Source organism: Lynx rufus, unplaced genomic scaffold, assembly GCF_022079265.1.
Source record: "Lynx rufus isolate CCGP_SWC_20201006 ecotype Redwood Valley unplaced genomic scaffold, mLynRuf1.p SCAF_8, whole genome shotgun sequence".
NCBI classification, from domain to species: Eukaryota; Metazoa; Chordata; class Mammalia; order Carnivora; family Felidae; genus Lynx; species Lynx rufus.
Window position 1 is genome coordinate 31,362,328 of NW_025814896.1, and position 17,288 is coordinate 31,379,615.

Sequence of the window (17,288 nt, forward strand, 5' to 3'; positions counted from 1 at the left end):
GAAGGCTTGGTGCGCATCACTACCACTTCTTGGGCACGGCCAACAATGGAGCAGGAAAGAAACACAAAGAAGCCAAAAGCAGACAATGCTCCTCTTTTACCTCACGTATCCGGGGATACCAGATGTGCTCTGTGTGCAACAGCTCTGTTGTTCCATTGGACACTGAAACATCTTGAAAACAAAAACAAAGACAACATTTTTTTGGAGTGACACCTATGTTTCACGGGATACATTCATCTTACTCTTTGTAAGATGAAATTTCCTCCCTGTTTTAAGTTTTATTTTCCATAAAACACCCATCCCTAAAATTCGAGTTACAACAGTATGGCTTACCATACTGAAAGGTGTCTTCCCCAACGCTAAATGTAACCAAATTTATTCATCGACTGCGAGCTCCCAGCTTGTCAAAAGCTGAACTGGGGGTGCACATTGCTAGTGCCAGCCTCACACAAAGACCAACCTTTGCGAGCAGCTAACGGAAACGCCCAAAAGCAAGGTTGCCTGACTGAGGTTTTTAAAACCTAGATAAAATGGAGGGCCTTTTCCAGTTCCTGAATCAAATCAGTGGTCACAAACTCACTCCTGGGAGCAAGGGAGGAAGCAAATGTTGGAAAACTTTGCTCCTAGAACCTAACAGTATTTTGAAAGTATGACAGGTCTACTTGATTTTCTTAAACCTCCATCTGATCTTTTCCTGACCTCATCGGGTTATTTAAGGATCTTTGCAATCACTAATGGGGGGGGGGGGGGGGTTAAAGTCATTTGCAGAAAACCAAAGCAGCCAGATCCTTAAAAAGCAGAGATGTTTCAGAGAAGGGATGCTGACGCAGCAAAGAGAGTGATTACTGGTGGTTCATAAAATCCACTGAAAGAAAGAGGCAGAAAAATAGCACAAATGTTCTATTCCGTTCCCATATTTATCAGTTTCATTAGCATAGAGAAATGAGGTCCTTTCTGGTCCTTACTTGCTCTGAGGTTAGGGATGAACGAGTGGGGAGAGAGAGAGACAGAAACACGATCCACAGACTGGAGTGTTCTAAGCGGTTTGTTGGTTTGTATGTTCTCTGCCCGATTCCAGAAAGGATTTAACGCTGCCGAGGGCAGCACGTCCAGGCCTCCCTTCTATCGCGTGCGTTAAAGGACCCCAATGACGTATGCGGAAATAACTGCAATTACCTGTGGTGTTACATTTCCATTTATCTAAAGACAGGATGGCTCGAGCAGGGGCCAGAAATGCAAAAGCACTGGCCTGAAACAGGGGTAACCTAAAAGAAACGAGACCAAAACCATGATCACGGCATCAGGAACTACCGAGGTAGTTCACGATTTGACAGCTTAACAGTCTTTTCCATAGACAAACAGCACATGAGTAAATGCAGGCACACGCCGAAGAGCGAGCCCCGGTCTGCAAAGATCTCCTCCGCCACACAGCCGGGCCCCCGGCTTCTCCGTCTTCCCCTCCCACTGCTCTCCCCACAGACAGCCCCAGCATGGGCCCTGGGGGAGCCCTGCACCCCTCCACCAGCCCCTGCCATCACCACCTTTCCCTTTGGGGGTGGGGGGTGTTGGGCATTTGGGCATCTTGCTTTCCTGCTGAGCTTGTGAGCTCCTTCTGAAATATCGGTGTGTGTCTTCCACTTTACGACCCTCCTCCTCCTCCCTTTCACATTCTTATTGGTTAGCACAGGGAAAAAAAATCTATCTCCCCCGTCACTCCATTTTGTAAGTCAGAGGCTGCCCTCAATCCTAGAGGACAGGCATCATAATCGTGTTAGTGATCTAGAGCTATGAGGAAAGGAAAGCTGTACGTTACAAATCAACAGTAGACAAGATATTCTGCTCAATCATAAAAAAAAGCATGTGGACTCTCTGTTAAATCCCCTGCCTACAATCCTCAAATGTCACCATTCAATTACATTTTAGATATTTCATGTTGACTTTCTGAACACCTGAGCTATTCAAATTCAGGAGATTTTGCTTTTTTTTTTTTTTTAAATGTACAGCATTTCAGCTACAGTTATATAAAGATAGCTTTATGAGCTAACATGAAACCTTGATATCTATTTGCTATTTTTAACATTATTTTCAGGGTAAAATATAAAACTGGCTCCTTCTGTTTGCAGGGCTGGGAACTCTCAGATGTCCAGACCTTTCTGAAATACCCCCCAACCACCTGGTACCAGTGTCCTGGACAGTGGATGGGAACCCAGCACGTGCCCCTCAGTACTCTGATGGCATATCCTGCCCCAACTGGAACAGGAAGTGGACTAAGAGAAGGTGGCTCTAGCGGGAAGCAGCCATGTTACCAGCCCAGGGCCAGCACAGACCACTCTGCGCCAGACACGGTCAAGATTCTTTTGTTCTTCTGGCCATTTTAATCATGCAATGAAATCAACCAAGAGTAGGCATGATGCTAGCTTTAGAGCGTAGAGACAGGCTGCACGGTATAGACCAAATGCATTGCTGGTGGTTTCTCACGTGGGCACACCCTCCACCAACCATCCATTTATAATTACCTGTCAGAGGGGCCCAGAGCACAGTACCATCAAAAGTGGACATGAAAGTCATCGAACGTGGGAACGTATGCCACGAGGGAAACACTGATTCACAAATACTCCTGAAGCATAACTTTTCAGAAATGTCTTGAAAGGGCAAAGCGTGGTCCCCACTAATCAGGAACAGATGCCTTCTCAAATGGCCCAAATAACATCTGCTTTACTATCATTTCAGATTTCCAGCAACACATCCTAGGGCCACACAACGTGGGTTGCATTCCGAGATCTCGGCCTAGGAACGCTGCCATCGACACCACACTGGTGGCTCACTGGTAAAGTGAAGACTGGCTCTGGGTTCCACCCCCAGTGATGTGAACTGCTCTTGACCTCAGTCTGGGCACCTTACGGGGCAAACATTTTATGGCTTAACCATGACCAAAGGTCCTGAGAACACAGCTGCAAAGAAGCTCACTCATTTCAAACAACCAGGATCCTGAATTCCTTTGAAAGTAGGTGATAATAGAAAATTCCCGCATGTGCTGTCTCGAAGTCTCCCAAAATGATCTGCAAAGGGGCTGCACATGCCAGCTTACACGTTCCCGTTCAGCCACACACACGCTGACCGCCACAAGCAGTACTGGCCGGAGGACAAGCGGCCGCTGTACAGGAAGGAGCAGAAGCTCCCCAGAAGTTAAGGGTGGTCTCCACAACTAGCAGCATCAATCAGTGGCTTGACAGAAATTTTCTTAGGGAAAGTGGTGACAAGAGCTATTATTTCACCAAATAAGAACTTCCCTAAATACAAAGCCAATTTTCCAAGAAAAAGGCTGAGGACAATAAAGCACTAGATATTCTCATCTGATAAAGCAGCTTTTTCCAGCCCTTCCCTAGTGTGCAACTGATCAACCCCAGGGCTCTCCTTCCTGTACCTCGGGTCCCTGGGCTCCCCAGGTAGACAAGACTGCCTGTTCTTTTAATTTTGTCCCAACAGCTGGAAAGGAAACTAATTCAGCTGTGCCTTTCTTTACACCAGGAGCTGACAAACTGGACCGTGAACCAAGTCTGGCATATGACTCGTCTTTGTGAGTAAGGTTTCACTGGGACACAGCCTCTCCATCCGCCGATTGTCTGCGGCTGCTGTGGGGCTACGATGTGGAATCCAGAGGTCACAACAAAGACGACAGAGCCCCAAATATTTATTGCTTATCCCTTTACAGAAAAACTTTGCCACCCTCTTCTATAGGGAAAGTAGATCTTAAACATGGAAGAGAGGTGGTGGGTTTCTGCAGATGAGTTTTTAAGGTTAACAAGATCACTAGAGGTTAGTAAGAAAAAATGTGAGCAGACAGACACTTCTGTTGTGACACATTCCCATGTCAGGCTCTGGCCCCAGGATGGAGAAAAACCTAACCAGTCCCAGACAAGACTTCCTTTCTTCAAAACTCTGCTGGAGGCGTCCCATTTCCTCCTCTGAGCCCAGAAGACCAGAGCCCTGGGCCCCCAGCTCTTCCTCACCAGCCCCTTCACAGACCTGCACTCCAGATTCTTGCCTCGGAGCCTTTGCTCTCCGCTCAGTCATCAACTCACTTCCGATATTCAATGTTTATTCATCATTAAGGCACAGAGGCCACACCACCTCATCCAGAAAATGCTCTGGGATCTCCTTTGGATTTGTAATGTGTTCTCTTTACAACTCAGGACTTTCTGGCTGTGATTTCCACAAGTCACTCCACAAGTTGCCAGGAAGCTGCTTCAGGGGTGCTGGTTAAAAATGGAGACTTCTGCATCTTACCCAGTCCTGGTTAATCAGAGTCTCGGATGGGGCCTGCACCCTGCATAATCACTTGTGGGCGACGCTGAGGCACCAGGCACCACGAAGACGGACAACCCCTGGGCCAGATGAAGGGATCTACCATTCTGCAATGACAAAAAAAACTACCCTGGGCTGCCGACAGGTTTCTGCCGTGTGAAGGAAGACAGCTAGACACGGCTACACATGGAGGTGGTGATGCCGATGGGGCAGGACACCGAGGCAGGCATCTGCAGGGGCCGTCACCTACCTAAGGGGCAGGAAGCACCACACCACACACGGCAGGGGCTGTGAGGAGCGCAGGCAGAGAGAAGAGCAGGCACACACCAGAGCCACAGAGCAGCCCCAGGAGTCCTCAGAGAACTGCAGCTTGACTGTGGGCAGCACTGCCGTACTGAAGGTCAGAGTGGACCAAGGGCACGTGCCCCAGCTGGCGCCCACAGGCAAAAGCGACCTTGTTCGGAGAGGACCACCTTGGGGGAACTGGGAAAGCTGACCTTAATCCTAAAACGTCACCAGAAGGCACTCCGGCAGCCTGTAGCCATACCGTCTGTGGTCCATGCTTCCAGACTCGCTCACGCTGTGGTGTCATGTCAGCTCCAGGGACCTGTCAGCCCGGGCCAGGTCTCCGCACCTCAGCCTCGGTGGCCCCCTTCACAGCACGGAAGCTATCTGTGTGTGGACCCGCCCATCTCCCAAAGGGGCGGAACTGCCCTGACCGTGGGAACCAGGCCCTTTTACCCATCACCATTGTGTCCCCGGCACCAACTTTCACTTAACAATTAATTAATGGATTAAAGGTGCTATTGACAAATGTTATTCTTTGAGAAGAATTTTATTAGACTAAAAATAAGAAGTGTTTCTGTCATGTTGATTTTAACTGCAAATTAGGGAAAGGACTTTCTTTTCTTTTCTTTTCTTTTCTTTCTCTCTCTTTCTTTATGATAAAAAGCACTGGGCAGAGAGAACAGGTAGTAAAGTGTACATGTGAATTTTCCAGACAAAACCAGACAACTTCCCCAAGGTCCCAGGGGCTAGCAGTCCTCCTTGGTGTCATCAGGAGAAAAGTCCTTAAAAAGCTTACAAGGGCAGGTGGGCCCTACAAACAGCACCTCAAAGGTAGGAAACGTTATCTTCCCAGAACTGAATCATTTAGGGAAAATGAATAAAACAGTTCATCTATACAGTAAGTATGCTAAGAATCTGGCTGACTTCCTTGATCTACCAAGAAATCTATCAAGTTGGTACAAAACCTTTTGTTGTGAAATAAATATTTACTCGAGTCTAAACGGCAGCATGATTTTAAAACAATAATCTCTGAGAAACATAGAGCAGGTTTGGCTTCAAAGAACTATAGTTTCAAAACTGAATCTGCCATCAGGAATGTGTATCCTAAGTGCCTTTAAGGAAAAGCAAACCACAGTATGTCACAAGAAACTCTTTAACTGGTAACATTTTCCTATTGTTTCCCATATGTATATATGTTCTATCAACTAAACTATCTGGAAAGTAGCTCCCAGTTCCTAAGGATAAACACACCCTCCTGCATCATCGCTTTCCCATATCATACCCAAGGACATTAACTTAACAATGTTATCTAATATTCAGACCGTACTTAAATTTATCTGTTTATAAATATGCTTATACCTGCTCCTGCTCCCCCAAATCCAATCAGAGTTCCTATACTGCATTTGGTAGTCTTGTGTCAGGCTTAGAGCCAGGCCAGACACTTCCCGAAAGGACACTGCCTGGGTGTTGGGTGCTGTCCCACAAGGTGGGACCTTTTTCCTGTTGTAATTAAGAATCTATCGCGTGATTCTTAGGCTGTGTGAATATTATATTCCCACTAGCTTGTGAACATTCTTACATAGTGGGCTTAAAAATTACAATTTTTCAATTTGATCATTCCATCTGTATTTAATTAGTGGCCTTTTGTAAAGAAGAGCTTGCCTTTTTTGTCCAACTTTATCTTTTTCTTTTTTGAACATCATTGCAGGTGCGTGAATGAATTCCTTTCAAATTCAGTTTTACAATTCACTTCCATGACCATTCTTTTTAATGTACTATCCCAAACTTGCCCAAAGAACCTGCTCAAGCAGGTTCTCCTTCTTTATGAAGTTGACTCTCCCCCCACACCCCCCAACGCCCTGACCTCCACCCCTTATTCTTTAAGCAGTTTTTTGCTTTCTGGCACAAAATGCTCCAGGGTCAACGTGCACTTTTTTCAGCCCTGGCCTTTGAGTCAACCACTACTTTAGGAAGCCCAGGTCCATTTTAGTGGAGAATGGCATTTAGAAACCAAGATTGAGCACCAGGTGGGCTCACTGTCACTGAGCGGACATTTAGTTAGTAAACAAAGCTACAATTCATTTTTGAATTATGGGGTCATAATGATACCTATAGTTCAGCCCAATACCCCTGGATTACCTTCTTTCTTTTCATATTTGTATCTTTCCTTTTCTTACACCAAGTGTCCTGATTCTCCATCATTATCAACATACCATTCATTTGTCTTACCCTATATAACATCATACAGCACAGTCCAAGAATTACACATCTATGTAATTACGTGTCACTATGAACAAGACTATTAAGATTATTAAGATTTCTCTTTACTTTGTGCTTAGGATACACCCCAATCACGGAATGTACAGTACTGTGTTCTAAAGTCTGTGAATGAATTCTTTTCTATGTGGTTAGCAATCTGACATATAGCTCACCTATTTCTTCAATTTTAGGTTTGCTTTTCTTCGTTTTTGATTTTATGTTTTGACTATGTTGAACATTTGTACAGTTTAAAAATCAAATCATATAGGGAGATATGCCAGAAAAGTCTCACTCCCATCCCTAACCCCTCCACCCCCTTCCCACCTAACTCACTATAGTTAACCATTTTCATTAATTCCTAACTTACCCTTACTCCTTCATACATACACTCACACACACTTTTTTGCAGCTTGTTTTTTCAATATATCCTGGAACTTACTCTATACCAGTTAACAGAGATCTTTCCCATTCTTTTCAGGGCTGCATGGGACCATACTGTGTGAGGTACAGATAGCAGCCAGTCTCCTACAGATGGACATTTAAGTGTTAAATATTTTGCCATTACAAATTATACAGCAATAAATCACTTTTTGTGTATTATTTTGCATTTATGAGAGTGTATCTTAAGAGTAAGTTTCTAGAAGGAGGATTGCTGGATCAAATGGTAAATGCACATGTACTCTAGATACTGTAAAATTCTTCTTTGTTATAAAGGTTGAACTCCTGACAGCAATGTATTAAGAATGCCTGTTCTTCTTTGTTATAAAGGTTGAACTCCTGACAGCAATGTATTAAGAATGCCTGTTCTCCCCACGGTCTTGCCATCAGAGTGGCTCATCAAAATTTTTATTTTTTGTGAATCTGACAAAGGTGAGAAATGGTTATCTCAGGGTAGCTTTAGTTTATATTCTGTTATTATAAACCAACTTATCATTTCCAGTGGAGAAGGACCATTCTATAACTCTTCTGTGATCTGTTCACAACTTTTGCATTTACAATTTCTGGTATCTTTTAAAAATACTTAATCTGCAATACATTACAAATATTTCCTCCAGTTTACCATTTTTTGTTTATGGTATTTTTTTCCAATGTAAAGTTTAACGCTTTTTAGATTTAATGTCATCAAATTTACTATCCTTGTTTCTGGGATTTAAGTCCTAGTCTAAAAGTTTTTCCCTACTTCTGGGTTATAAAGGAATTTACCCTTGTTTTATTCTTCTATAGTTTCATGATTCTTACATTCGGATCTCTAATCCATTTTTAGTTGATTTAAAATACTCCTAACTAAAGATAAGTGTAACCTTTTAACTTCAAGTTCATGCCATTCTGGTTTTATAGGCAAATGCCCAGATTAGATGAACTATTCGAGTCAGTATTTCCAATTACAGAGTCCTGGAGATCCTTGGCTGGAAGCTATCAACCAGCTTGTCTCCCAAGCCACAGCTCACAGCCAGAGGCTTTGTCCAGACAGAGCGCAGGAATTTAGGAAGGAGGACTAGCTGAATACAATTTTGATAACCTCCTTGTCAAGCATGATAGTATCAACTATTTCCAGTCAAGAGTCTGTTACCCTAAAATATCTGAAGAACTGAACTCATCGACCCCGCCATGTACTAAGAGGACTCAGCCAGTCTCCTAGTATCAGAAATACAGAGAAACAGCATGTCAGCTGAAGGGGAGACCACCTGGCAAAGCTAGTGTTGAAGGAGCTAACTTGAACAGACTCAGCTGAGAGACGGCCGGTGCTCAGGCTGCAGGAGGAGCTGGATAAAGTGCCCTCACCACTTTCTGATGGCCTGAGACAGATTCTGGGGGCCCTTCCTGATCGGGGGATGCTGGCAGTATGGCCGAGGATTGCACCCAACCACGTGCTACATGCCATCAAGGACATGCCGCTCTGCCAGACGTCCTAGACCTTGCCCACTGTGCCCTTCTGCCTCACCTGCACTCACCTGCCTTACTTTCCAGAAGGCCCACAAAAATAATGAGAGCCAACAGACAAGTACAGACAGGTGCCAGGAATTATCTCATTCAGCACTCACTAACAATTTCATCATTATTAATTACCATTTTACAGATGATGGAAGGGGGCCCTGAGAGACCAGGCAGTTTTTCCAAAGTCACAAGGCTGGAAAATGGTGCAACAGGAGTGAGGCCAACTCTGAAACCAAAGCTCCCCGATGCAGCTGGTTAGGGGATCAAGGCAAAGCTCCCTCCAAAGTCATTAGCTCTGGGTTCTCACTGGCTCCCAATTCTGTAATGTACTACTTGAAATTTGAGTTAAATGGACAGTCAATTTTTTTTATTTAGTGGGAAAAAACCTGTAACCTGCTACTATGTGTCTGCTTAACATGACAGAATATGAAAGACAGTCACCTACATGGTAATTTTGGCAAACATGTTCACCTGAATCAACGATGCCTCTGGCTGGCCCCATCCTCCAGTTTACAGAAGATGAGGGGGACTGTGGAAAAAATCAAATACCACCCCGAAGACACAATCAGACAAATTCAGACCATTGGATGCTCCATAAGAACACTGGCCTGGGCACTTTAGGAAGGTAATGTTATGCAGGAAAGAAGTGAGGACGGTTTATGATTAAGAAACCAAAGAAACACATAAAACAGATGTGCCACATGACCTTGACTGCATCCGGGTGCAGGGAGGTAAACGAATAGTTAAGGAAGGTATTTTAGCGACAACCTGAGAAATTAAATAGCCTGCACATTAGATGACATGAGGGAATGACAATGTTCTCAGGTGTGGTAAGTGGTTACAAAGGGGACCCTCATTCCTAGGAGAGCATTTAGGGGTGAGCTGGCATGTTATCTACAACTACACCACCAATACATAAACAGAAAGCGGGAGAGATCCCAATCTCCCTCACCCCCAATATAATCACTGCGTCCTGTCATCCCTGTTAGTTTTATGAACTGTGAAGAGTTCAAGGCCCCAAACTGGAGCCCTGGAAGCATCCTGCAGCCGCCCGTGCTCAGTGAGCACACATCTCATACAGGCCCCTAGAACCCAGGCAGGTGACAGACAGGGGACCTCCCTCCTCAGGAGGGACGATCCGGTTAGAGAACAGGTTGCTGCACCAGCTACTGTCACTCTTGGCCCAAACCCTACCTTCTCTCAGCAAAGGAAGGTTTTGCATGCCTGCTACAGGCCTGTGATGGCCAGGAGGGGCTCCTTTGGGTGGGTGGGGGGACCCCACCTACAGTCTCTTCTTTTGTGGGAGACCTCAGAGTGAGGCCTCCAAGAGGCGTCTGGGGCAAAATGCTGAAGGTAACCCCCAAACACAGCACCTGTCACACCAAGGGGAAGGTCAACATGGCAGATGAGGGCAGGGATCAGGGCCCTCCCTTCCCCCCAGCTCTGTACTGACTGGGGTGAGGGGCAAGGACTCTGGGAAGCTCAGAGCTGGACTGAGACTTGACCTCTGTTTTAAGAGGCAGCAGCAGCCAATGCATCAGCTGAGTCCTCCAGCTCAAACCTACGGTGGGGCAGGGCGGTTAGGGGGATGGTGTCAGAACAAACTTGCCTTGATCTCTCAGGATTTCAAAGTTTTGCACTAATTCTTGGAACAAGCCTGAGGAGGTCCCAGGATTGACATCACAAACTAACCAATGAAGACCTCGTTGAAAGCGAAGTGCAGGGAGTTGAGGTCAAAGGGCAGGAGGAAGAAGGAAAAGGCAGGGTGAGGAGGAGGGACGTGGCAGCGGCCGTGGCAGAAGTGCCGCCCCCAGCAGGCAGAGGCTCAGGGAAGCACTAAAGCCACGGAGTCACTCACATCAGGGACTGCGACCCATGACCGTCATTTCAAAACAATCAGGACCTGGGGGACAGGAAACCACCAAGTGCGCCCGGGGAGGTGTGCAGTGAAGGGAGGAGGGTCTGCAGCACACGTGGTGTGGCCTCAGCCCACGGGGGGGGGGGGGGGGGGGTTGACGGGACATATCCCCCAAAGGAGCCTTCAGGAAGCGGCATCTGAAAGCTGGCACTCTGGGCTCGTGCCCAGTTCGCAAAGGCCTGCATCTGCTTCACCTTCAGTTTCCCTACCAATTCCGGTTATTTTTACGGAATGAAACGGGTTTCCCGGAACAGCGCACCACTCTTCAGCAGGGTGCCCGTGTGAAACAAGGAGGAGGGACGACCCGGTGGCAGCCCACAGGTCAGGGGTGTTGACACTTTCCTCCCTCTTCTGCTCTAGACCCCAGCTTCCTCAAAGGAAAGGTCCCGCTCCTCACAGCCACGGGCCACAGTTGGTCTTTAAGCCCCACGCACCCACTGCAACCAATGCAGGGGAGCATCAGGTACTCAGTACACGCTGGGCAAATATGCAAAGACATGTTACAACTCAGGCACTACAGGGTCTGAAAATAGGTCCTAGAAATAAGGAACACTGAACATGAAATGTTGTCCTTCTGCTGCTCTAAACCCAAGGAAACAGGCACCAAACTGCAAACACACATGCACACACACACGGACACACACGGCTGCACACATGCACATGCATACACAGGCCACCTACAATCCTTACAGCTATGACACCAGGAATAAACCTCACTCCAGGCTCCGTCAGCCCTCCCCTCCTGCGCTGTCCCTCCCTGGCCATCCTCTCTGCCCCAACTGCTTTCTGTATTTAAATGATCCCGCTGTGATCAGGCAATAAATGCCTAAGTCTGTTAAGATGATAATTCACAGCCTGTGAGGAGGACCCACATTAGCACCCAGAACTAAAAGGTGTTTCATATGATTCATACTCCACAACTTCTCAAACCTACTGTAGAAAGCTTATAATAATATACAAAAGCAGAATAATGGCAAAACGTCATCTACAGGCCACCTTCAGAAAAGCTGCCACTCATTTTCACAAACGGAATCGGCTGGGGAGGTCATCTGCCCAAGGTCAGGGGGCTGAGTAGGTCCCCGTAACTTCTTGTGCTCACTGAACTCCATGTATGAAAGGAAAAGAAACCATCATTTGCCACATGGCTTCAGCTAATGCTTTATACTGGGTACTGTGGGTTCTCCCTTCCCATGGGATTATAGTTCAATCACTGTAATATCCCAAAACTTGATTTAAAAAAATACATCACTTACTTTTATTAGCTGCAATTCAAAATTAGTTTTCCTTAAAACAGTAATGTTTGACTTTTAATATTATTCATCCATTAAAGCAACATCACTGCACTGCAAAATTAACCATACGCAATTAAACAGCTGACAGGTGCATCCCAACTCGATCTGAACCAGCAATGCAGCCAGCTCTGGCAGCACCGACTTGGTGGGTCTCTGGAACGGACCCGGGGATGCTCACCCTCAGCCCCTCCTGAGTGTCTGAGTACCACGGATGGATCCTCACTCTGAGATCTGACCGCCAGCCCTGCTCTGCTGGCAATACTGGAAGAGGGGGCGTGGAGGGGAGGAAGTTGGGTATCTGGCCACTCTGGGGATTTCTGCTCTTCTCCCATTCAACCTACGGGAAACTGGACAAGGGCGAGGAGGTGGTTCCGCTGGAGAGGGGAGCCCTGCCTCTTGGAGCCCAGTGGAAGGAGGGAAGAGGGCATTAGAGAAGTTAGAGCTCTAATGGAAAGGGTGGGGAGATGCAGGGGACACAGGGAGATGGGAGGGACACATGAATATATAGGTGCAGCAAACAAACCCCAGAGGTGGTGACCAGCCAGTCAGGGAGGGAAAATTCCCTCACCCACCTCACCATCTCAGTTCATCTTTGCTCAGCAGGACCTCAAGTATAAGGTGGACAGACACTGAAAAGAATGTATCAATAACAGCTTAAGGCTTTGCAGACTTGGGAATCCACACCAATGGAAGCTAGGATCCCAGGCAAGAAAAATATGCTATTAGCACAGAGAAGTAGAACAACAGTTAACCCTGGCAGGAAGGGCCAGGAACCCAAGGGACTGACACTGCGAGGTGGGCTGCTCCCCACCCCGCCCAAGCCCAATCTCTCCAGTCCCAAGGGCAGCTGCTCAAATTCATTCAATCTTGATTCTTTAATCAAGACACATGAAACACACACCCCATGCTTTTCTTTCCATTTAAAGATCAAAGGCAGGAACAGACCTCCAGAATGCAGGCTAGAGCTAAACTCTAGCTAAACTCATCACTCAACCCCCAAACACACACACTCACTCTGCCTCCATCTGTCTGTCTCTTCCCGCTGCCCCCTGGCTAGCTATCTCATCCCACATCTGGACTCTGCCACCTCTAACATTCTCCTTATCTCCCCACCAGACTCCTTGGCATGGATCCCCACTGCCTTTCTCTTGGATATCCCTGATCTCCTGAATCTGGCCCATAACCCCTTCTACATAGCACCCAAGTAATGTCTTTCAAGGCTCAACCCCAGTAGGTAAGTGCCCTGCCAACAGAGCCCTAGCAAGTTCCCTGTGCCCCGTTGATAATGCCCAAGTATCAGAGACGGGCCCACAGCTCAGCCTCTGGTCAGGGGAAGCACTCACCAGCCTGACTTCCTGCCTTTGCCCCTGCCCTTCCCAGGACAGAAAATGCTCCTTCAACCCTCCTGGGCCAGGGGCCTACTGAGTGTTCAAGACCTATCTCACATGCTGCCAACTCCCCTGTGACTCTCCCTTCAAGTCCCCAGGACATCACTGCAAATCTCCGAAGGTGCACATGGCTGCCCTTTAGGCTTTGCAGCACATGCTCCCTTCACTGCCTCCATAGCTGGGTCCAGCCAGTCACCCAGGGCCTTATATAAAGACTGTTTGCTAAGTGGGAACCAGTCCATACTTTTCTCCTCCTCTTTTCCCGGATAAAGAACGTGGACACCACTCCACATGCCAACAGCCAGAGAAAATCCACATCCCAAGACAAAACCACACCAAGTCACCCCATCCAGCAGCACATACTTGCTGGTGTGGCTGGCAGATGTGAGCCACCCCCTCCCAACTTAGAGCCAGTGCAGAGGGCCACCACAGTGAGGATGGGACTCACAGCTGCTCATGCCATCCAAGGACATGGGTGCGGCTTCCCTGACACCTCCAGCAAGACAGAGCAGGGAAAGCTACTCTCACCAAGCCTCTTGGGCATGGAGTGCAGACCCAAGCACTTGTACTGCGCGTGCAAATGTGTGCCCATGCACACACGCTACAGCTCTGCATAATGGGGCCACGAGCCATCCCAGCAGCTATGTCCCGTCCCAGCAGCTACATCAAAGCCCTCTCCTGTCCTCCTCAGCTCAGCTGCTGGGGGCGGTATGGCAGCAGGGGTGAAATGCCCAGACCCAAGCTGTTCTGTTTACGTCTCTTGTGCCCCGAGAATGGACAAGATGTCCCTGAGCGGGTGCCCTCCCATGATGAGAGCCCTCACCGAAAGTCCCCACCCCTCCCTTTTGTGTCACTAGCAGGCACCTGTGCCCGCCGCTGCCAGGCCCCATCGTCAGACAGGACTAAGAGCACAGTGTGTATTCTACCACAATGAAGACGCACGCATCCCTTCCCCTCTTCAGATCAACCAGCACCATCAACTCTAAGCACTGCCCAGTTCATAGATGGTTTGTGATACAAGTTCCACAGTGAGTCACTTGTTTAGAAAAAGAACAACTCCCCCAGAGAACTGGTGGCCTGTGTACAAGGTAACGCTCCGGAGTCAGCCAACAGAAGTTTCTTAATACACTTAGACTGGAAGTGCAGAATCTTGAATGTTCTATCAAAAGACTGAAAGATGCACCCAAAGTTACCTACCTGGCTCTAAGAAAGTAACTCAAGTCCTCCATGGGATGCCCAGAACACATCCCCTGCCCCCCAGCAGGTCAATGACACCCTGCCCCTCCCCTCATGGATCCCCCAAGGAGATCCTCCCACTGAGGGAACGGATCTGCTCAGAGCAGTGGCTGCAGGCGGACCTGCCGGGACTGGAGTGTGACAACTCCAAGAGCTGGGCGGCCTCCACCGCCTTCCTTCCATCAGCAGACCTGTCAGGGAGCTGACCCTATCCCTTCCCAGGACATCACCTTAACACTGCTCACAGCCCTTCCCGTATTTCTCCTGTCCCCAAGTAAGGGCAACCCTCTTGAGGTCCCTGAGGATTCTGACTCCTTGGAATACAGTCCGTGATTCCCAAGCTGCCTCTCATCTTCTCCCTCCTGTACCGCCCGCCGGGGAGGCAAACCCCTCCTCCAGCTGTCTCTAATGGAGCAAGAGACAGCACTCACAAGTGTGCCCTGCTGCCCTTCCCCTGGGGACAGTCCTGCCCCAGCAGGCTCCACCCTGTGAGCAGAGCCCAGGGCCAAGGAAGAGGCTGTACTGTGAAGAGGGTGGAAGAGGAGAGAGGAGAGGCACGAGCGGCCTGCAAGAGGCAGGCAAGGACGGTTCTCTTCCTTCTTGAGCCAGCTCCACACCTGTTCTAAGCTGGGGCTGGGGAAGCGAGATGAACAAGCCAGAGCCCTGGCACCAATGAGGGGAGCACAATCCAGTGGGAAAAGACATGAAAACAAAAAAGGACAAAGTGGAGGAAGAGCCACATTAGAAGACCGTGCACAAGATTCACATGTGGGGATTCAGAGGCGGCAGCAACGGGGCCTTGAAGAGACAAGGATGCTTCACAGAGGTGGGGGGTGCGGGGCAGGCCAGGAGGATGAGCAGGGTTTCCTGGCTGCTAGGGAGCCAAGCACAGGACGGTGAAACAGCAGGTTCCAGAAGGAGCTCATCGTGGCATAGGTGCGGGGCTCAGAGGCAGGCCGGGAAGGGCGCTCGGTGGGACAGAGTGAAAGGGAAAAACCTGAAGAGTGGGCGCAGTCGGATTTTTAAATGGGGAGTGGGGGCTGCAGCCCAGCACCCGGCAGCATGGAGGAAGACGTGGTGTCAGCAAGAGGGCCGGGGACAGAGTGGGGAGGAGGGGAGGAGAGCAGCTCTGGAGACGGGAAACCAACTGGGCATGAGTGGGGCAGTCAGGTCTGAACTAAAGGAAGTGGGGCAGAAAGGGGCTACTGGAGAGAATGAGCCCCACCAGCTGGGGATCTAGAAGGAGCGGAGAGAGAGACTGAGTTTCCAACTTGCACACCTGGGCGAGAAGCAGGGCCACTGACCAAGAGAGGAAACACAGGATTGGGGAGGGGGGCGCACTGGCCAGTAGGACATGCTCCCTGCCAACTCCAGCTGGTTCTTCCGTGTGGCCCTAGGTGAGCGGCACTGCTCATGCCTTAGGGGGCTTCCGCATCCCAATTCAGCATCCCAATCTCACCTGCATCCAAACGTTGTCTGCAGCAAAGTTGTGATTCCCACACAGAAGAAAATGGTCCCGATGAGCTGGCTGGTGGCCCACTGGTCGTACCCCACGCACATGGCATCCGCCAGCAGAAAGGGCACAGCAATGGTGCCACTGAAGCAGGTCAGGTAGTGCTGTGGGCGACAGGAGACGGTTGAGGGAAGAGTAAACTCTTCCTTGTGTGTGTGTGTGTTTGGATTTTATACTAACTTTGCCCCGTTGGTTTTAAAACAGCCCACGTGAAGAATCTCTGGTTTTGGTGTATACGTGCACATCGTGTGCCACATCATCTATCTTTTCCAGCATTTCTCCTTTCTAATACATTTTCCTGTCTTACCACTCACCTGAATCCAGGCCTGCACAGAGCACATGACTCAAGCACTGGTGTGATTTTGTTTACACAACTCTTACTGGAAATACCTGCTTCTTTCAACGTTTATTTATTTTTGGGACAGAGAGAGACAGAGCATGAACGGGGGAGGGGCAGAGAGAGAGGGAGACACAGAATCGGAAACAGGCTCCAGGCTCTGAGCAGTCAGCACAGAGCCCGACGCGGGGCTCGAACTCACGGACCGCGAGATCGTGACCTGGCTGAAGTCGGACGCTTAACCGACTGCGCCACCCAGGCGCCCCTACCTGCTTCTTTCAAATGCTTTTTTAGCATCAATTGCTAAAATCCTAGGTCTTTTCTTCCTCTGATCTGGTGACATGAATTGGGTTGCATGGTACCATTCTTGAAACAAATCCTAGTTCGTCACGCTAGGTTTTTCTTCTGGGATTTGATCTGCCAATATTTCATGTGGACTTCTACATCTATATTCTTGAGATAATTAATCTGCTTTTTAAATTTTTTTAATTCTCTCGGGGTCTGTGGATTGAAGTTACACAGGCTTCACTGCACAGGGTGTTTTCCATCTCTTTCTAGGGTCTGGCATTATTTGACTACCATCAGGGAAGGGTTATGGACATATGGTAGCTGTGGGAATCATCTAGAAAGAGCCCATCCCCTCTTCCCTTGGGCCCCAGCCCTACCCTTTCAGCCCTGGAGGGACATTCTTGGCCCTCACTGCTCACGTCCCTTCCTCCCAAAGGCCTGTCTCTTCAGTTCCCACTTCTGTTCTGCAAACGTCCTACTGTCCTTTCCAAGTCCCCCATCTCTGCTCACGTTTGCCAAAATGTGTGCA

At 48.4% G+C, this 17,288-nt stretch overlaps 1 protein-coding gene across 4 annotated transcripts in view; it reads right to left on the reverse strand.

Annotated features, from left to right (window-relative positions):
* SLC23A2 (solute carrier family 23 member 2) overlaps nucleotides 1–17,288 on the reverse strand; it is a 135,165-nt gene that overhangs the window by 31,140 nt on the left and 86,737 nt on the right. For all 4 annotated transcript variants that reach the window (XM_047068026.1, XM_047068023.1, XM_047068025.1 and 1 more), the window contains 3 exons: nucleotides 16,081–16,238; nucleotides 1,177–1,265; nucleotides 101–171 (listed from right to left, as the gene is read on the reverse strand). In XM_047068026.1, coding sequence (XP_046923982.1) covers nucleotides 101–171; nucleotides 1,177–1,265; nucleotides 16,081–16,238 — 318 coding nt within the window. The remainder of the gene's footprint in view (nucleotides 1–100; nucleotides 172–1,176; nucleotides 1,266–16,080; nucleotides 16,239–17,288) is intronic.